General features: G+C 41.7%; 2 protein-coding genes and 1 non-coding gene across 4 annotated transcripts in view; 2 read left to right on the forward strand and 1 right to left on the reverse strand.

The window, feature by feature from the left end:
- ltk (leukocyte receptor tyrosine kinase) overlaps positions 1-8,650 on the forward strand; it is a 61,581-nt gene extending 52,931 nt beyond the window's left edge. For both annotated transcript variants that reach the window (XM_031758391.2, XM_039603426.1), the window contains exons 23-29: positions 1,299-1,428; positions 1,520-1,617; positions 2,085-2,177; positions 2,396-2,497; positions 4,857-4,991; positions 5,155-5,245; positions 5,369-8,650. In XM_031758391.2, the coding sequence (XP_031614251.2) occupies positions 1,299-1,428; positions 1,520-1,617; positions 2,085-2,177; positions 2,396-2,497; positions 4,857-4,991; positions 5,155-5,245; positions 5,369-6,406 (1,687 nt within the window). In that variant the 3' untranslated portion in view covers positions 6,407-8,650. The remainder of the gene's footprint in view (positions 1-1,298; positions 1,429-1,519; positions 1,618-2,084; positions 2,178-2,395; positions 2,498-4,856; positions 4,992-5,154; positions 5,246-5,368) is intronic.
- Positions 162-234, forward strand: trnak-uuu. Its single transcript has one exon. It is a non-coding gene; the product is annotated as a tRNA-Lys (tRNA).
- Positions 8,651-8,766: 116 nt separating the features above from the next.
- itpka (inositol-trisphosphate 3-kinase A) lies at positions 8,767-20,614 on the reverse strand. The gene is made up of 7 exons (XM_031758390.2): positions 19,773-20,614; positions 15,158-15,257; positions 13,584-13,797; positions 12,108-12,312; positions 10,792-10,893; positions 10,316-10,387; positions 8,767-9,807 (listed from the first exon to the last, which is right to left on the reverse strand). The coding sequence occupies exons 1-7, from the start codon at positions 20,181-20,183 to the stop codon at positions 9,538-9,540; spliced, it is 1,374 nt and encodes a 457-aa protein (XP_031614250.1). The 5' UTR covers positions 20,184-20,614; the 3' UTR covers positions 8,767-9,537.
- Between the last annotated feature and the right edge of the window lie 1,076 nt (positions 20,615-21,690).

Here is a 21,690-nt window from a genome sequence, read left to right on the forward strand (position 1 = left end):
AAATATTTTTGTTCACACACTAGGAGATGTGAAACTTTACTCATTAGAAATCAAAACAATGACATAATTGTCCCTCAAAGACAATCGTGACTGCAGGGGTATATTTTGATCTCAGGAAATGTGTGAAGCTAATTGGTTTCTAGCGGTGATTGCTCGTTAGGGCCTGGATAGCTCAGTCGGTAGAGCATCAGACTTTTAATCTGAGGGTCCAGGGTTCAAGTCCTTGTTCAGGCGTGCTTAGTTTACCTAATTTCCTTATTAATAAAGTATTTTGATTTCCCATCTGGTTTTGTTAAAGTCTACTCTATTTACAGGTCCATCCCTCAGTCAGCAAGTGACAGTCTTAAATACTTGTATTCTGGCTGACTGAAAATTGAGACTTTTTTGTGGTTGTATAATAAGTTTATCATTAATGAGATTTAAAAAAATAAACACTAAAAAAGAGGCAAGATATGACAATATGACACAGTGTGATTATTTATTTAACAAAATTTAAGCCAAAATGCAGAAGCAGCGTGTGAAAAATTAAGTCACAAACTGCTGCCAATCGTCCCAGGAGTGGACATCCCAGTAAATTCAACCCAAGCTCAGACCCTCCAGTGCTCAGAATAATGGCAAAAAATCCAAGAGCTACATTTTAGTTACATTTTGTAGACTAAGACTAAAGAAAGGTTTGGAAAGATTTTGTTTTGCGGTCACAGGACCTCGGCACCTTGCGGTCATTCAAAGGAGTTGACCATGAACTCCTTTGTATAGCTAAACTACGATTTACAGATGTGTACAGGGATTTGTGTGTAATTTTTGAAGAGTCACAAGCACATGCACCAATCCACACACAAATAAGCAGCAATTTGACCACACGTACAACTACTTTTACAAATGCATGCATCCGTACCTTAGCTGTATGATGTAAACGAGTTTGACATCCAGAGTGTGAAGGAAAGAATTCCTCCACAACGATTGGAGAGTTGAATCATGGGGTGCGCTTGATTTTTCACACTCTGCTTCTACATTCTGGCTTAATTTTTGTTAAATACATAATGACTGCATTAACATGTGTTGTTCTGATGGTTTTTGAGGTTGTATTTAAATTATTTTTAAGACCTCATGAGGACCAGATTGTTTTTATTATTTCTTAAATCTTAAAACCTTACAATTGTACTTTCTTGTTACCATGACTGTATATTTAAGGACGTCAAAGTCATCTTTATTGCATGGTGTCTGCTAACTAATGCACACACAGACACACACGTGCAAGCTTTCTAAACAAAACACACTGTTGTGAACTGTCCATGCAGCAAGTTCAGCCATGAGAACATCGTGCGCTGCATTGGCGTCAGTCTGAACATCCTGCCGCGCTTCATCCTGCTGGAGCTGATGACCGGAGGAGACATGAAGAGCTTTTTGAGAAGAAACAGGCCGCGAGCGGTGCGTCTGTACTACACCTTTACATGTGTGTTTGTGCCTGCAATCTCTGTTTGTTTACGTCGCACACTAAACTGATCTGTTCTATATCCAGGGCCAGACCTCGTCTCTCACCATGCGGGATTTGCTGCGCATGGCCAGAGATATCGCCTGTGGATGTCGCTATCTGGAGGAGAACCACTTCATACACAGGTTCGGATTTGCACCCAGTTTTCGCAGCTTAGCGCTCATAAAAGTGCAAACCCAAAGTGGTTTTTCAGCCACAGCAAAAGGAAATGTGTTAGCAGAGCTACGCTGTGGTGAAATCTGCATAAAAATGATTCATTAGACATTCTGTAACGCCGCATATGTTGCTTTAAACGAAACCTCTTGCAATGCAACAAAAAACACATCAACAACTATTATTTCATTTTGACTGCAGTTTGAGTTTGTCTTTGAGCAATTTGCTTTTCTTAATTTAAAAAATGTGTACAATCATTTGCAAACTCTGTAGCAAGATCAATCATGCATTTGAAGGTTTTTCAAAGGCCTTTGTTTCTTCATTGCAAACCGCAGTTCTGAACATTTTCTGCGGCAACAAATTTGACAGAGTAACAACAAGCTTCTCTGTTTCGTGTCATCGCACAGATATATCATGTAAAGGATTTTGTGTTTTTCAGAGACATCGCTGCCAGAAATTGCCTCCTTACCTGCCCTGGGTCGGACAGAGTGGCTAAGATTGGAGACTTTGGCATGGCACGAGATATTTACAGGTTCATATATGCTACTCTAAATCTGCAGTGGCGCCATATCCACGCAGAAACACACGATAATTTAAGATGGATTGATGTGGTTATTGGAGCATGGCTAAATAGATTTTTCATTTCCCTCCACAGGGCCACGTAATTTACTTACATTTCAGTTCGTGGCCTTTTAGCATTTACCATTTGTTCTTAACTCAGCCTAAATGTACCCTGCCTTTCTTTTCCAGAGCCAGCTATTACAGGAAGGGCGGCCGGGCCATGCTGCCAGTTAAGTGGATGCCACCAGAGGCCTTCATGGAGGGGATCTTCACCTGCAAAACTGACACATGGTATAAAGTCTACTACTAAATACCAGTAGACAAAGAAAATCACAAAACAGCTGTTTTCAATTTTGAACTGTATACACTTTGCTTTTGTCTCAACACTGGGACACCATGTTCAGAAATATATCATTTAGAAGTGCCACACATTTGTAGGTCTTTGTAAATATCATGTGGTCATGCTAACTGTTCTAACACTACAGTGATTATTCAAACGTCTGAACATTTTTCTGGACAATAAACAACTAATACCAGATGGCGAACTTATTGTAATCGAAAACAGACGCTGGCAATGAAAGAAATATTTTTACTTTGCAGCGGTGTCAAAATGCAAAAAAACAAAACAAAACAACAACAGAAAAAAAAATTCTCACGAGGCATGAAAAGTATTCAAACTAAATTCAATTTTAAAAGCCTATATGTGGTCTGTAGGATGCCCTGCAGGGAGGTTTCCACAAACCAAACATGTCTACTCCTAGTAGACAAAGCTAGGGTGCGTTACATCAAGTGAACATCTTTTCAAAACCAGGACAGCATTTGTATTCAAGACACTGAGCCAGCTAAACAAAGAGCACTCTATTGTTGTTAGGAAAGCGCAGTGGCTGTAATGGTAGAGGAGCGGCATCCAAACCGCTTCTCCTGTGACAGTGCAAGTCAAATATTTAGTTTGGGGCAAACCATTTCAAAACCTCTTATTTGGTAGAGTGAAAGAGAGGGTTGTTTGCAGATCTGAAAGTTAGACCCTTATAGAGTGGAGACCGCAGCATAATCGATTTAAACAGCAGTCTGTTAAAACCCGAGCATGTTGATGGAAACGTGCACAGAGGCAGCTGCAGTTGCGCTGCAGTTCGTCCCTTCAAAGCTGTTTAGACGGGGAATCATTCATCGGCAAGATATCTCCTCTGAACAAATGAAGAAAAAACAAAAAAACACATGAGTGTTGCGGCTGCTGCGGCTTTCCATTCAGTTAGCAAAACTCAACGCCAGTCATCTACTGCCCCAGGGGTGTCAAACATAAGGCCGGGGGGCCTGAATTGGCACAGCAAAGACCCCAATCCGGCCCACTGGACGGCTTTGGAAAATGTGAAGCAGTGCGTTGATTTTTGAACTTTTAGTTGTGTTTCATAGATTTTAAAGCTTTTCCTATTTATCAAGACCACCCCCTCCACCTCCTCCTCCTCCCCCATTGGCATTCATATTAGAACAAAGTGATTAACTAACAGATTAAGAATTGACAGGAAAAATTCCTGTTTTCACACTGTCTGCAATGGAAATGTCTGTTTTTCTGTGAATGAACCAACACTTTATGATTAGAATTACAGGGCAGTCTGGAAAAATGAACTACAAGAACAATTTTACACATTTATCCTGTAGTTTTACTGGGCCAGCCCACTTAAACTGTATGTGGCCCACAATGTGAAATGAGTTTGATATCCCTATACTGCACTGTTCGGTGTAGCAACCTGTAACTGGATGTTGTTGGTAAGGTTAGAGTGTTTTTCGCTCAAATCCAAAAAGGATGTTTTACAAGCAAATAAAAGCAAAGGGCTTACAAAAGAAGAGGCAAACAACGGGGAGCAACAAGGCCTGCAGGGTTTTAGAAAGTTAAAGAAATTAATAAAACCAGAGGTGGTTACTAACACTGTTCCACTAGAGCACTAATTTAGAAGAAGAAAATAATACCCTGCCCAAAACAAAGTAAACCACAGCAGGAGTTTTGCTCCTAATGTCGCTAACGATGACTAATCTTTGATCCTTTGTCTAGTGAAAGTGAAGTTTGTGGAAGTGGGAGAGATAAACCTTAGTAAAACCACCTACTATCTGTAGATACACTTTAGAGTAGCTGTACTGGGAGATTCACTGGGTTTTTTATATATTTGTTCTGGTTGGGTAACACCTCCATGGTCATTGCCAGGTGCTGAACAGTGCTGGACATGGTTTTCAAGGTGTAAAAGATGTTACACAACATTTTCAGGATCTCTTGGGGACTCTTATCAGTCAGAGTCAGGAGCAGGAAGCAGAGTGATTGAGATCTGGGTCACAGGGGTTCATGACAAGCGCACAACTGAGAAAACAGAGGGCTGGAAAAACAAAAACAAGGAGATTTCTACACAAATACTTAAACTCGCTGCACTCTTAATTCAGCAGGGGAAAGATAAGGGCAATTACAAGCATTTATTTTGTCAAAAGAAACAGAAGAATCACCCTGAATGGTTTCAGCTTCTATTCAGGAAAAGTTGTTGGTTTTGTGTTTGTTCGTGTTGTTTGCATTTGTTGTTCCTTTTCTGAGGAACATTACAGCAGAATAAGTTTAGCACTCAAAGACAACTTCATCCACTCAGTTATTGATCGATGTCTCCCTCTTCAGGTCATTTGGAGTTCTGCTCTGGGAGATCCTCTCGCTGGGTTACATGCCATATCCTTGTAAAACCAACCAGGAGGTCCTGGAGTTTGTCACCAGCGGAGGCAGGATGGATCCTCCCAAAAGCTGCCCAGGGCCTGTGTGAGTACTGACTCAAGTTGCAGTTTCTGTGGGTTTTTTTTTCTTATTGTATTTTTTTAAAGACATAATAATGTTTGCTTCATCTTCCACATTTGATGTGATCAGAATTTCAACAGTTATTCATTTGCTGGTTGTTTCTCTGCTTCTGTTGATTACTTTTTAGCTATCGGATCATGACCCAGTGTTGGCAGCACTGTCCTGAGCATCGGCCCAACTTCTCGACTATCCTGGAGAGAATCAACTACTGTACTCAGGCATGCATCTTCTCTAGATATTTAAGACTGCTAATGTTGCTTTTTTTGTGTCTTTTAAATGTTTTTTTCTGTTTTGTTCTGCTCTGATTATCATTTAATCCTCACTCTTCTTTTCTCTCCCAGGATCCAGATGTGATCAACACGCCTCTACCTGTGGAATATGGCCCCAACACGGACGATGACGGAGGCACTGTAATCCGTCCTACTGACCCGACATCTACCTGCCTCACTCCACTTCTAGTCTCACACCCTCCCTCCCAGGATTGTCCCTCCCAGCTGGGTTTCTCAGCCATGGGCCTGGGTCCCACCCCTCTTCCCCCGCAGCCTACAAAGCCCCGTCTGCTCCTGCAGAGGACCCAACCTGTCCACCATGAAGTCACATCATGTCGCGAGGTTTTGGAGCCATGCTGGGCTGAGCCCGTTCCTGCCCCTGGTTTGTCAGCGGTCTCCAACTGGCTCCATCCTGAGCCTCCTCATCACCGACCCTGCTCCAGAAACAGCTCTTCCTCAGAGAACCAGAGGCTGAAGAACAAGACTAAGAACCTCTGGAACCCCACATACGGATCCTGGGTCTTGGATAACTTAAGGGGGAAGAAGGCGCTCACTCACACCCAGTCCATGCCACTCTCGAGCTCCACCTCCAAAACGCAGACCCACAGCCCAGCTTCAGAAAACCACGAGGCTGGCAGTGACGGCACCAGCAGCACCTACCTCAGCCCTAAAAGCCTCTGCACTTCCTCGACTTCATCTTCTTCTTGCCAGGCTCAGGCTGCCTCTAGCACGTCCTCCCATAAGACCCCAGCAGGCGGTGGCACAAAATCTATGGACCTTGCTAAGCTCCAGAGTTTCCCCTGTGGCAACGTCAACTATGCCTACGACGAGCAAAGCTATGAGGCAGAAAGCCTGCCGTTGGTTGTGCCCAAAGCCCCAGAAGATGTGAAAAACACCAGCTCTGCTACCAGTGTCTCATCAGGGACTAGCCTGGGACTGGCATTAGGCCTCCATACCCCCTCATCCTGCATGCCCAAGCTTCTGCTGCTGAAGCGCCATGCCAGCTACGGGCACGAGGATGTGAGGAGACACACCAAAGCTGAGAAACCCACACGTGACAGAGACTCTGGCTTTTCTCTGTCTGAAGACCTCAGTGTTACTCCTATCTAAGAAAAGGATAACACTTCAAATGTCACCTGACTCCGTTTCTCACAAACTGAGACTTTAGCTCTGGAATTTTTAGAATAAAAAGCATGACCATGAAGGCTCCTTCATGGTCGAGTGCCACAGTGTCTGAATCTTACAGCTCCTGGAATGCTGGAAAACACAACTGAACATTCCCATCCACACAAACACTCTGCACTGTAATACAGAGAGCCAACACTGGAGCCCTGTCAAAGGCTTCTGATACCATAGTAGCTGAACACTGATGCTGAAACACTGGGAGACTCGCGGCCCTGCACTTCCTCAGTGTCCACACTGTGGGTGAGGGCTGCCAAAACGTAACTGCTGTTGATGGACTCCTTTTATACCTGTTATTTTTTCTTTTTGCTGTATTTTATTCATGAAAGCTTTGCTGGCAGTATATTTGAATTTGTAGTATTTAGTGTATGACCGTAAAAGGCTAAAATAATATTGAGTCATTGGGAGGAGAATCTCCAAGACGTTTTAATTTCATAGGTATACATTTTTTGAAAAATAATTCCACTCTTTTGATGCTGATGGGCAGAATCACAGCTATATATACACTTTAGGACCTTATACTACTAGTTGGTCCTCTAATATAATTGGTTTCATCCTGTTCAATGTGAAAACACTTCCTCTGGCAATAACGTGTATTTTCTGACTTGGTAGGTGAAGCACGACGGAGCCTGTTTTCAGCCTTGTTCTCAGCTAACTGGATGCTGGTCTATAAATTAAAAGTTTGGGGGGTTTAAACTCTTTGTGCCTCTGGATCAGTGGTTCTCAAACTGGGGAGGGGCCCCACCTAGTGGAGCAAAGAGCCACTGCAGGAGTGGTGTTAGGAATCAGGGTACACTCAACAAAGCGTTGAGCTGCTTGCTAACGCAAACATCTCATCAGCCAATCAGGTGGCAGCAACTTGATTTAGGCATTTAGGCATATTCAAGGCGACCTGCTGGAGTTCAAAGGTGATTTATGACCACACTGTACCCATCTTCTGATCCAATAGAGCAACTTTTGGGATGTGGTGGAAAAAGGGATTCACATCCTGGATGTTGGAACTTTGTGATGCTGTCACGTCAGTATGGACCAAAATCTCTGAGGAATGTTTCCAGCACCTTGTTGAATCTATACTATGAAGAACTGAGGTAGTTCTGAGGGTAAATGGGGCCTACCCCTGCATTAGTAAGGTGTATCTAATGAGGTGTAAATATAACTTTATGTATGCTAATGCTTTAGTGTTGACTTGCATCGTTTTCACAGTGCGCTAAAAATTGTGGGATGGGGGTCGTGAGCTTGAGTGTACCAGAAACAGTCTGAGAACCACCGCTCCAGATTGAAATAATGGATGTTAGCTTCTGAAGAAACCGGCCCACCAAATTAGACACATTTGTTTTCTTCGAGTTTTTTTTTCTTCTTTTTTTTGGATGAGGTCTCGTTCCCCTTGTCCCAGTATTTACTTGGCTTCAGAGATGTTTGAAGAGTCCGAGTCTGATGATGATCTTGCAGCTAAGAAAATAGGAAAGCTATTTTTGTACTTGCTCCTACTTGCTTACACTGGACTAACATTACATTTGTAGCTGTTTGTTGTTGATGTTTTGTTTTTGCATTTGCATTCAGTCATGTTAATGATGAATCTGTAATCGATCACTGCCATTCGTACTGCTACACTGCCTCTATAGATGTAGTGCTGGTAGTACTTACGTTTACTCAACAGGGGGAGGTATTCAACTCTGAAATACCAAACAAGTTGCTGTATTTATGCTTTCAGGTTATTCTTATTTAATCAAGTTTATAGTTGTACTTGGTGTGTGACATTATTTTGAGCCTAAACATGGCAATATTATATTTTTTGATATGTTGTTACATTTATGTAAGAGTTCTGTGGGCTTACTGTGTGTTATAAGATCAGACCTGCTGATATTTGTGTCTTTATCTGCTGTTTATCTCTTTAAGAAAAAAAAAACGTTTGTGCCATATAGCAATACTGATTACTGTGGATTGTTTTTTTTCTCATTTTCTTAAAGAAGAAAAAAAAAAGACCCTCATCTTACTCATAGTTTATATTTCTTACGTCCCGGTAGATTTTATTTCACACTCATTTCAGTTTTTATTCCTGTATTTTTGTAGCTGAGGATGCCTCAAACAAAAGTGCAAAGACATTCTATGCAATATACCGTCTTTACTTTCATCTCACCTAACTGTGCCCCAAATAAATCAACATATATCAACCTCACTTGTGTAAGTATGATCAGTTACACACATTTATATCCCTGCAAAAGGCCGCCAACTCTGTCCCGACTAACACGCGTAACACATGCTGAAATAGTGTTCCACTGTTAAAGATAGAAGAAAAACGCTGTTCCCATTTTAATTTCATTTACATTTGCATTTGATGACGTCCATCACCGGAAATAAAAACGATTACAAGTTTGATGACAGGAATGAACTTGATTAAAGAGAAATAATCTGCTATACAATGAAAGACAGTTCACCAAAGACTAACACACATAATACACTCCAATCATTACGCAGTAGACTGTGCTATACTGGGAATGTGCTATATTTTGTAGTTATAACTGTGAGGTCTGTGAGCCAAACAGTTACATACTGAACATACACCCCAACCTTTAATAATACACTGAAGGCTGATGGTTACAGTAAGTGGTGTAACGTGAGAATGAGTCTGTAACTTGTGCTCGTTCGCTCGCTTCTTGAGACAATGAACAGGCACATTTTCATGAGACTTTTCACTTGTAACATCCTGAAAGTGAAATGCACAATGCCTGCACTTCCACTTCTGTTCATCGTGTAGGAGGCTGAATTAGTGTCGGTGCATTTTCTCAATCATTTTGTTTATAGTGACAAAACTGCCTGCTTCTCTCTGTTCAGCATCCGTCGCACAGCATCGTTTTTTTTGTCAGTGTCGATGCTAAATGTGGTCACATTACAGTGAAAACCTGAGCCTCGGATCTACGTTTGATGCCCGTCATGTTCTTGTTTTCATTTTTAGTATTCTGTGCTTAAAAAAAATAACCCAGAGCAATCAATCATATCTGAAACCATCCTGCGGTGTCCATCAATATAGTTGCTGTTCCTTAAACCCGTTAAGTCAAAGGTCACTGGCTGTGTGTTTCTGTATTTTGGCTGTTTTCTTTGGTAACCGAGCTACTGGTTTCTGCGCCGGCGGCACTGCTCACAGACTCCAGTGTGTGGATGAGGTTTTCCAAACCCCACAGGTAACCATCCTCCCGGTTTCCCTCCTGCCAGGGAATGTCATGGCTTAATGTCTGGCCCTCTGGTAATGCCGTGGTCTTGCCAAAGTCAATAATCCAGACTTGCGCGTTGCCCGTATGGTCATGGATAAAGAGGAGAGAGCTGCCAATGACCTGATAAAACAAAAAGCTGTTAGTATTAGCTTTTGATTCTTCATCTTCTGCTTTTAATAATCCACTCTTGCATCAATACAGATGGGCGACATATTAAAAAAACCTGCAGCAGTACTTTTTCTTTTTAATCCAACACATCGTTAGCTGTTACATGACGTACAACTGGCCAAAAATAACGTGATAATTCAGCCACTGTTCAGTGTAAGCAGCACGGATACACGGCCGGTTACCTATGTTAACTTTAACAGTCCAGTTTCATGTTGAAATATTTTTTATGCAAGTAATACTATTATGTAACACTCAGTACCCGGTGTGTGTTTGATGGCGATCTCAAGCCTGTCATTAAAAAAAAAAAGAAATAAGTAAGATAATATTTTCTAAGAAAAACTGTTTGTTCCCCTGAGTGGGGCTTTGGAGGAAGTGCCAGGTGCAAAAATATTATTTGGCTGCTTTGTTTGCTTCCCTTTAATTTGCCACACATCTTTACTGTACGCAGAGGAGCTCTCACCTCGTGTCGCTTGAAGAACTCTGATGTCTTCAGGGCTTGCTGGATCTCTGTCAGTTTGTTCAAATATGACTTCTGCGGTTGAAAAAAGAAATTAAAATAATTCATATATTAGATGGATTAGATAGCTGGAACACAACAGGATGTAGGCAGAGTGTATATTTGAGAACCTCCTCCCTAATAGAAAATTCAAACAGCATCACAGTGTGAATATTTGCTCTGTGGTTTACTCTCGTAGATCGCTTCGAGGCAGTTTTTGTTTGCCTTAAGAGCTTTTTTCAAATGTAAAGGCAGAGCCGACAAACAATTTCTATCTGTTCAAACACTGAACGCGGATGTGGGAGCTTACTCGGCTGCTGCATTCGTAGCTGATGAGCCGTTTCAGGTTAACGCCTGCACCGCTGCACTGTGTGTCTACTCCGAGTCCTTACACGGATGAATAAAAATGTGCGTGAAGAGGATAACTGACTGCCACGTACCACAATGTTGACGTTTCCACCGACAAAGTCCTTGAACACTTGGATGACATCCCGCTTCGATCTTGTTTTCTTGAAGTCAGTTCGACATGTGCCGTCGCTTTTCTAAAGAAAAAAGAGAGAGAGACAACCATTCACACCTATGGGCAATTTAGATGCACCGATTCACCTAATCCCACTAACTGCATGTCTTTGGACTGGGAGAACATGCAAACTCCACACGGGAATGCTGGATTCGAACCCAGGACCTTCTTGCTGTGAGGCAACAGTGCAAACCACAATGTGGCACCATGCCTCATATGAACATTACACAATAAAATAAGTTCAATTCAAGATAATTATCTGGTGTGTGAACTGAAATTTAAGGTTGTGTAGCACAGGAAGAGTAACTAGGAGGCCACATAACTCAGATGTTAAACTCTGATTTAAAACTGCAATTAATTAATTTTTGGCTGCAGACTTAATATATATGAAGCCCCGGTCTTTCCTCCCCACTGCTGTCAGACTCCACAATAAAGACTTTTGCAGCTGATCAAACACACAAACCCACACATGTGCAATAAGACTGCTATATGTGCAATTCTTCTTCTGACGAAGTTGTATTTTTGTATTTTCCTACTCAGTTGTATATAGTATTTGTATTTCTATTTTATTCTATTGTATATATTATTCTATTCTATTTTATTCTATTGTATATGGTATTTTATTTTATTTTATTTTATTGCTTTCCAGTGTTTTCTAATTTCTGCTACATAACTTTGCACTTTGCTGTAACAAAACAAATTTCCCACCTGTGGGACTAATAAAGGTCATCTTATCTTATCTTATCAATCACTTTCGCTTTCTCTGTCTCCATCAGCACCACTGCTAAGTGCCTAACTACATTCGGTGTCTATTGCTGTCTCTGTTTTGCTGTTGTTTGGTGTTGCGTAGCTGCAGTAAGCTTATCAAAGATCTTTAACAAAAGGGGATGCTTGGTGTAGCCAATAGTGACTGATCAGAGTAGTGGGAATGAAAAAAAGAGTAACATTGAAGGCAACTAAATAACGACCTTGAATAAGCTAAAAAAGATCCAAAGAGCAGAGAAGTTCAGTCTGAGTTCATTGTCAGTGAGAAAGCCTTCATATTACAGGCAGTTATTTCCCCAGTTGTTGTCCGAATACTGGTGTAAGGAAATTCAAATATTAAATATTATATGCTTTACCTTACAGTGCCTGATATGACTGATATACATACGGATTCTGATCCTTTGTGTAAGTTTATTTTTTCCTTCCATCACACTAAAAATATCCCACATCATAGCACATCATTCCTTTTACCTTGATCCCCTCTATCCTGAAGCCCAGGGTGTTGGTGGAGCTCATGGACTCCCTCCACTGCATGTAACGAGGCTTGGTGACCCCGCGCTGGGAATGCTCGTGAGGAGTTGGCCCCTCGCTGTCTACCTCCACCATTTTGTTATAGAGGTCTTCTCTCGGCTTGGGCCGTTCCCTCGCTCTCACAAGCTCCTCCTCCAGGTATGTCCTTCAACAAGAATGGAGCAAAGGATTTTCAGGTGCTGAATTTAGGCTATTGGCATTTGAAGTGAGAAGTTTAAAGGCACAGAAATGTCAGTGAACTTTCAGGGTTTGTCTGGTCTTAATCACTTATCTTGAGTAATCAAGATGAAAGATAAGTAAGATTAGTCAACACTCGCCCACTCCTTTTTCATACTCAACTTTACAGAGCAATTTTTCTTTAGTTGTGCTAAAAGCCAAAGAGATCTACATCCTTCTAGCAAATGTTAGAAGAGCTTATCAGTGCACAGAAGAGGGGGAAAAAAGAAAACCTGCAACTCTAAAAGCCTTTATTTCTGTTTATGAACATTACAGCAGCACACTCACAGTTGGCATACTCATTCGATAAAGTTACGTGCCAACAGATGCTAATTTCATTTTCAGTTTGCGAGCCACACTTCCTCTGTGCTGAAGAGGGAAGCTAAGAGGAGACTCCAGTGTGCAGCGTTTAGCTGAGTGAAAGCGTGAGTGTGTGTTTGTGCAACTTAGCGGTTTTGCAACTGTGTGGTTGAGAGTGTTTTTGACAAAGGGGAGTCTCCAGGGACACCCTGAGTGTGTGAAACTCTGTGTATGCATACGAATAGTTTAGAAATAAAGACACACGAGCACCAAACAGGCAATGAAACGCTATGCTGGGTGTTTCTGTAAGCGTAGTGTGTGTAACTCTCATACGCGTGTGTTTGTGTGAGTCAGTGTCTCTAAGTCCGTGTGCGTATGTGTGTCTGCGTATTTTTTTTTTTGCTGAACCGGAAACAAAACCCTCAGAGGGGTGAGTGTCGGTACCTGCATGCCTCTGCATGCACTAACATATGCATGTATACGCTCATGTGTGCATTCAAGCATATATGTATGCCATTGTGTGTTTGTATGCCCGTGTGCGTGCGCATGTGTGTGTTTGCCTATTTGTGCACATGATACACTGAGACACCCCACCCGCTGTGGCAGGAAGCCAAGCATATAGCCTGCAGTTAGAACAGGTGTTCCCTTGTAGAGCAAAACCACTTTAAGCTGTATGTACCATCACTCGCCTGCACTTTCCTTATTAATTCATTGAAAAAAACACTAGCAACTAACAACTAGCAGAATAGTGTGGTAGTGATAAAAAAAAAAGAAATATTATTAATGCAGTTACATGTATTACGTGTATGTATGGCTCTATTATCAAAAAATACATATGCAGAAAAAATAAAAACAGTGCATAAAAATTAATTACATGTAATGAAGACATAACTTTCGTACCTTACTCCCATTTTGCAGTCCATAACATTAGGAAGGTCAAAGTTTGCCAGTAAATCAGTCATATGAAGGAAAGACTCTCCGTCTTTTTCCACAACTCCGTGGTATCCAGGCACAAACGGGAGCAATGCGTCATTCCTCAGCTTCTCGAAACACTGCATCTCGTTCTCTGAGAACTTTTTCAGAATGGTGCCCTCGTCTGCTGCTTTGAAGTTGCCTGAGATTAGATGAAAACAGCAATGAACAACGGCCTGATTTTGCCAGTGTGAGGTAAATATACCTGCATGTGGAGACTTGGGTGATACTGGGAAATTAAAGTGTCCATCAATGTAAATTCATTGTCTGTGACAAGTAGGTACTCTAATATAATTCTTTTGAATTAAATTTTATTTTAAATTAAATTAAATGACTCGTAACCAAGCGAAGACTTCTGTGGATGAAAAACAAGGAGGTACCTGAAGTTGCTGCAGTTATTTGATTGGCCACTTAAGGCAGGTTCCAAAAGAACCGCCCTCTGACCCTCATGTAACAAATACCAAATTCAGTCATAAAAATAACATGCTTAAAAATGGCTTTAGTCTCTCCCGTTTCTTTGCCTCTTCTTAACAACAAAACAGGGCTGAAATTTTATTAAGACCCAATATACGCCTTGATATAGGCTATTTTAAACTAATAATAGGATAATAGAAGCTATCAATCAAATATGCCACGCCCCTAACTTTAATCCTTACTACACACAGACTGAAATCCTATAGAAAGTTCAGTGTGTGACATCTTTGAATGGCAGGTGGATTCTTTGACTAGCTTCAACTCCTTTCATCCACCTAATTTAGCCATAGAACTGTGTGCTTTGACTGTATTTGTTTTCTGGAGCACTTTAATACGATTATCTGACAAACAACATTAGGAATGGCCTGTCCAAAATGTATATTTGTTGCATAACAATCTACTTTTTTAATAGTATGATAGTTACTTAGTACTAATTAGCAGGCATTGTGTCACCCACACAGTCGCTAACCAGGACTGCTAGAGTTAGCGTGTAACGCAGCCCACCACCCTCTTGTCTGAATATGTTCCCATCAGGTTCCAAAAAAACAACCTGAAGCTTCAGAAAGAGCTTTCAAAAACTAATGCTAGCTACGTCCATCTTTTATATACAGTCTATAGCTGGGGTGCAATTGTAATGGATTTTTCTTGCCTAATTGTTTTTTAGTTACTGTCAGCTTTTACCAGGCGATGTTGGGAGAATTTGGTACTTTCATAGAACAGCAGATTTTCAGGAAATGCTTTGGTTTAGTCGGGGGGCAGCACCTGGAGAGGATGAGTAGGCACCATAAGACATGACTCCCTTGCTATGTGTTCTTCTCACATGAGCTCTACTGGGCATCACAAACCTCTGTAATACAGAGGTGGCAGTTTAATGACTAACGTCTGGTCTGACATGACTAATGTATAGCAAAGTTCAGGGCAGCAATAAATATGGGGAAACAACTTGCAGTATTTACTTCCACTAAACCGGTAGACAAATATTATGTAATTTGTCTGAGTCAAGTTTGGTTTATGTGAATAGATCACACCTTTATGCCCGGCTAACTGGACCCAGTTTATTCTTTTCCTCTGGGACACACTGAACGGCCAGTGGACGAACGTCTTTAGCTTCCACCACGGTGGTTTGCTCTGGTGAAGTCATGCAAGAGAACAAAGAGAAAAGAAATTAATTCATGTTGAGTTAAAAGAAATGCAACATTTCAAAACCTGCTAAAGTTAAGAATTATTTTAAGCACTAGGGTCTAACTGTGGGCTCTTTATTGGTCTGATAGCAGGAAGGAGTGGTGTTAACGGGTCTTCGTCCACTCCACTTTGTTCACTGAGTAGTTATCTGATCACACGGAAACTCTGCCCAGTGAGGCTGATGCCAGGTTTTTGGTTTTCCTCTGCATGAAACCCCCTATCTAGGTCAGTTAAATGCCATTTCAGTGGAAACTCGTATCTCATTCAACATCGCTATTCAGCATCTCCAACGTGGCGTGGTGATTTGCTGACAACTTTGATTCACAGTGAGAGAATCTAAGTCTCCAAAACCTCCTGCTGAAAAACCAGGAGCCTGTTTGCAGCTTAATTCCTTTCCTGGTTGCAGTGGAAAAATCTGGAATGCACCTTTAAGTAGGATTTGTCATCTTAGCTAACCAATAAAAATTTAGCAGGTCTGAAAGTAAAAATAAAATGACATGACTCAGGAGTATTCCACGTTTTCTTGGTGAATCGGTTTTGTTTTTTGTGGATTACTTTTACCATCATCCCCAATTTCTTCTTCTTTCTCTTTCTCTGTCTCACACCACGCGCAGAACAAACACGTCAACAGCTTGCACTTTTACAGAAACACAGAAATGCTTCACACTTACGTGGAACTGCCTGTTTATCTTTCCTCCAAGAAAACTTACCAAATCTTAAATAAAACACTAAGATTTTTTGTGCTTCTTCAGATCATCTCAAAACTAATTAGAAGTGCAACTAAAGCAAAATAAATGCATTCCCACTTTTGGGATAGAAAGACCAGTGTGTGTCCTTGGAGCTTAGGTTTTAGCCTTGAGAGGTCATTACAGTCTGTGTGCTCTGATCGAAAGAGGAAATGAAACAGGGGCTCTTCTCTCAGTGAAACCCTCAGCTCATGCTTGAGTATCTCACAGTTTACCATCCTCGCTAATAGCAGAAGTCTTCAGGGGCCAGCCGGGGCTCTCTTAAATGTCAGGTGATATGCTTCACTTGATTTTACTCTTACTTGTTTGATGATAAGACTGCACTGTGAAGACTTCCACAAGCAAGCAGGTTTAATTTCAGATGCTTTTCTTGATTTATCAGTTAATTTAGGTACTTTAAGTGCACACATTTTCAGCACATTAGTGAGAGAAACGTGAGAAAAGCTCGAGTAGCTACTGGCTGAAATTCAGTGGAATCTTAGTATTTAGGAATAATTTGCTGTCATCCACAAGCAAGAGGAACCGGAGGCTTAGATCTGAACTCTGCTCTTTATCGTAAACATAACGACCCTGCAGCTCTTAGGCCAGTATTTAGATTTTAAACACAGTCTGACATTGAAACTTCACATCGTTCACCCTGGGCTGCACTGGCCTTGATGACGGAAGAGTTTGGACTGATAACGCTGGATATTATACTGGTTTCGCTCGCATGTTGGAACTTGAAAAGCCAGGTTTGCTCACACTACATTTTTGCTAGAGAAAAAATAGCAGCTCAAAACATGCCTCGGCACAGGTGGTGGAAAAAAGAAAATCACTTAAGACTTTAACTTAGAAAGAAAAAGCACCAATGGAGAAACAGTGAAAAAATGCTTTTGCAAGTAAAGTGCCAGCATTCTGAGCTCTGCTTATCTAATATTAGCAAAGTCTAGTGAAGAGTTATTCTGTGGTAAGCTGACATCTGTGACCTATACCTATTATTATGCATGACATTATGAGGTTGTTGGCAACGATGCATGTTTCCATGACTGATTCTGTTACTCTGATTTTGCCTAACAGAGATCAGCCTCCACAGACACAGAGACACATGTTAAATTAGAACTCGGTTCAATACAGTTCAATGTACTTCTATAGCCCAATATCAGAGATATTCACAGGTCATAAAACCATATCAGAGCTTAAAAGAACATATGTTAAATTTTAAAAAGCATGGACATTTTTTTTTAAATGATAAAAAGTATGGTTTAGATATTAAAACAAACATGCAACCCAAAAGTGAAAACGAGAAAAACTTGAAAAACTGTGCAGAAGAAAGCTATTCTCTGTCTCCACCATCCGAGTAATTGCATAGAGATCTAATAAGGGCGGGATACCAAAAAGATTTTTTTTTTTAAACAGTGGCTGAATCCTTAACAGTGTCTTGCATTTTAGTTGCTTTTTGCAGCAAAGCGCTTTAAAGTTAAGTAGTTATCAAATAATGTCTCATTATTATTCACCAGCTGTGGAATAATGCGTGTTTGCTCTTTCAAATTAAAAGGAATCCAGCTCCAGGACTAGTGTAATGTTTGCTTAAAGGTCACCCTTCGACAATGTTTTTCTGCTCCGTCAGGCGCACCTTTCTTTGTAACACCCTACTGTGTGAGTGAGACACTGACTCAACAGGCTGATCTGAACAAAGGAGTCAAAAACAACACTCCAAAAAGAAAAACTCACACACACATAGCTGAAATCAGACTTTATGTGACTCAGCCAGGTTCTGCTAAACCAGCCACAATAACTCATGCCTTCCACGTGAAGCCACCTTGACGTGGTAATTGAATGCAAAGCACTGCGAGATTGGCAAATGAACGTGTCCACCTGCTGTTTAGTCGGCTAAAAACATCTCTTAAACTGTGTGCAGCGTCTGCCCTAAAATGTAAACAAGTAAAAGCTACTGATATGTGAGTGTATTTGACTTCCTGAGGCGCTTCTTTGTTAAATGTCAAAGGCCAAACTAAAATTGGGTACTGACCACAAAAACTTTATTACACAATGACAAGTTAGCCTATGCTACTCTGTGTGTGGGTGTCCTTGTGTGGGCTGGAGTGTGGGCTGATGGGAGAGGAGCATAACAGTAGCTTTTATCAGAGTTGACACAAGTGACATTTTCTTTCCATTTTAAGTTACGAAAACGACCTTTTATTTAGGAAGGAATCTAACAGACTGGACACCGTGACGTTCAGCGAGATCGTCCTCTGGGTCAGACGGGCCATGTGTGTTCAGTCTGTTTAAAAGAAAGTGACAGATCCGGACCTTGTATGGAAAGGCAAAGAAAAATGGTCAGCTTTTCAGGCGCACGCACGCTAGCCAAGAGAAAGTCTGAGTCTGAGAGTGGTGACAATGAAGACAAAAAGCAGATTATGCTTTCAGAGTGAAGAAACACAGATGTGACTCACTGTAATCGCACTCAACTTCCCAGCAGCTCATGTGAAGAGACAGCTATCGAGCTCCAGAACTGCAAAAACGTTCTGTTCGGATGTAATTGTACAATAATCAGAATGATCGTGTGATTTGATAGACAGCTCAGTTTTAATGCAAACGCAAGCATGTCCCCTGACACTTGCCAGCCACAAGAATGTGAAATACAAACAAATTTCCACCCACAGTGAGGGTGAAAGGCCAGTCCTTCAACACAAGCCTGTGTGCTTAAGGAGGGAAAAGGCCGAGGCGTACAGTTCCAAAATATATCAAGCTTGACGTTCAACAGGTCCGTTTTTGACATTAATAATTTGCATTGCTTGAGCTGTGCAAAAAAAGAAAAGAAAGACATTTTGGCACAATCTTTTGTGCAAAACATCCCATTGAAAAAAAGGTTGTATTTTTCTCTCAAGTAGTTTCATGTGGCCTTGAAGATAAAAACCAATAAACAGGATGATACATAACTCTGACATCAGTCGTCCAATACTTTCCACGCAACAAAGGCTACCCAGCTTTTAGCAGCATTTTCATGTCAGTTTCTTTTCTTACAGCCTGGTCATTAATGGAATGGGAAAGGCTCTAATGACCAATTGAACATAAGGAGCAATAACATCACTTAAATGGGTGAGAGTCACCCAGAGTTTCACAATGCTCCTGTGCTTTCTGCCAATGCTATTGAAAGATCTCAAAGCATCTTCATACATATGTATTTGTATAGAGAGCAAGAGACACCTGTCAGACCAGTATAACTCACAACTGACATTTCCCAGAACTTCTATGACTAAAACAAGAGATGGAAGATAGCTTGAAATGTAGACGTGACGTGACGTGATTTCCCAGGGGATGTGTTTCTGGAGAACTCAGACTGTATGTTTATGTCATTTGAAAACTAAACAATATAAAATGAAAGGATGCTGTTATCACTCTGTAATTGCCTGTTCTCTGCAGTAACAGTCCCCGTGGGTCTTTTGTTAGGAAGTAGCTTGCTGTTTAAGTGCTGTTTATTTTATTGTTTTGCCCTCTTCTTCTTCTTTTTTAACCCTCAGCTCTTCACGGTGTAATAGCACATTTGCAAAGGCACACAGATGGGGGTCAGGATGGCGGTTTGAAAATAAATAAATAAAAAGACCCAGAGTGGCATTTCTCCACCTTTACTGTTGTTAGCTGTGCATTCGGTTATATTTCACTGTTTAAGAGAAAATGAACATCGTGGCGACCTTGCACCGACCATTAGATCGCTATCTCTTTGCAGTTTACTCACTTCTCCGGGGTCCACCAGATGCTCTAAAGTGACGATGCCTTTGCTTTTGCTCTCGTTGTCACTCAGTAGATCATCCTCGGACTCCACGGCGGAGGATCCCGTGGAGGAGATCGAGGAGTTGGACAGTTTCCTGCGCAGCGTACCGTCCACCGCCCGATCCCAGTCCTCCTGCTGCATCTCCCGGGAGCAGCCGCCCCCCTCCGGGGTGATGGTGACCTGCGGTACCCGGGGCGCATCCATCACAATCGGCGGTCCGGACGACGGGGCGATCTGAGCGGCTGTCTCAATGAGCTCATCGCAAATCTGCGAAGACTTGGCAGCCACTCGTCGCTCTAAACGAGACGCCTCATTTATCCCAGTCACCGAGAACCCGAAGTCCTTGGAGCTCTTTCTCCTGCACTCCTTGGGCATTGGCGAGCTGAATTCGTCGTGAGAGCGCACGACTACAGGCGCAAAGACGCGTCACTCTAACCTTCAAATCTGGTCATTTCACTTTGAGAAAAGTTCAAACGCGACGCAGACCAAAAGGAGCGCGTATCCACTCGATGCTCTGCAGCTCTCCGTCGCTGTTTGCTGTCCAAGCTTAAACGCATTTAAAAAAAAGAAGAAGAAAAAGCCTGAGACAGGCTCGCTGCTCTGCACCCTTCGCCGACTGTAAGGTAAAGGGAACCCCTCTTTGGTGGCTCGCGCTTCTACGCGGTTTACTCACGCGCGCGCCACTGTGCGCGCACCCACACACAACTGCACGGCGTTTATTATCTTCCGCATTGTCTTTCTCGCTTCCTGACTGAAACGTTAAACCAGCTGACACGTTAAGTTTTTTTAATGGTTGCAGACTTCCTTCTGACTTGCTTCTCTAGACAAACCTGAGCCGAAACAACAACGGACACCTTCAAATCGATCATCTTTATCAATCAGACACATTGAGCGGAAAAAAATGCTAAATCTAAAGAAACAGAAACGCACACGCTCACATCCACAGAAGGGGGCATCTGTCATAACTGCGTGAAAACTTCGAAATAATTTTTTTCTAAGTTTTCTTATCAAAGGATGTACACACGCGCGCGCGCACGGACACACACACACACACACAAAGTAGAAGAATGCATAAGATGTTGATTCGTAACTATTTCTAGCTCAGTAATCAAATTTAAGCAAATATATAGTGTGTTAACTCCTCCGCTCAAGCAGCGCTCAGATGATACTCGTGTAAGTGAGTCTGCTTGCAGCTCCTGTTCATCTGTTATAAATATGAACTCCAGCATTGTTCACAAGTCACACTGCGATGAGAGGAAACCCTGTATCAGCACTGGGTCAAAGAGGGGCTTTCTCACTATCATCTCATAATCACGATGACAGAAGGACTGCATGGGGCAGTGCATGGGCTTCTAGAAGAGCAGCACCTCAACCTTTCTTCACAAGAGAAAAGCACCTTCATCACAGATGCAGCATTTGCAATAAAAAGAAATGAAGACTTCAAATTAGACTAAAGCAAATAATCAAAAAGATTTCTAAAGGGAGAAAAGGAAAGGAATCGCTCATGATTATTTGTCAAACACAGTGGAGGAAATGTTATGGCATGGCAGAAGTAGCCAGTGTGGAGTGTACAGGGCTGTACTTTCCGCTAAGATTCAGACAAATGTTGCAAAACTGACTGGACGCAACTTCACAGTGCAAGTGAAAAATGACCCACAGTATACTGAAAAAGCAATCCAAGAGTTTCTCAAGGCAAAGAAATGTCCTTAGTGGCCATGTTAGTCACCTGATTTAAATCTAAAAGAGCATGCTTTTCAGTTACTGAAGACAAAACTGACCCACAAACAAGCAGGAGCCGAACGTTGAGTATGAAGGCAATAAAGGAGGAGTAATAAAAACTGTTTTATGTTTCAAATTCTGCGAGTTCATCCAGTTACTCTGG

Source organism: Oreochromis aureus, linkage group 19 (genome assembly GCF_013358895.1).
Source record: "Oreochromis aureus strain Israel breed Guangdong linkage group 19, ZZ_aureus, whole genome shotgun sequence".
NCBI classification, from domain to species: domain Eukaryota; kingdom Metazoa; phylum Chordata; class Actinopteri; order Cichliformes; family Cichlidae; genus Oreochromis; species Oreochromis aureus.

What these genes read in the sequence shown, in the direction of transcription:
- itpka (XM_031758390.2), bottom strand. Translation starts at nt 20,183, where the DNA reads ATGCCCAAGGAGTGCAGGAGAAAGAGCTCCAAGGACTTCGGGTTCTCG. An exon ending in ATCTGGTGGACCCCGGAGAA is followed by an intron (nt 15,258 to 19,772) that starts GTGAGTAAACTG and finishes TGACTTCACCAG; the next exon opens with AGCAAACCACCGTGGTGGAA. An exon ending in CCAGTTAGCCGGGCATAAAG is followed by an intron (nt 13,798 to 15,157) that starts GTGTGATCTATT and finishes ATCTAATCTCAG; the next exon opens with GCAACTTCAAAGCAGCAGAC.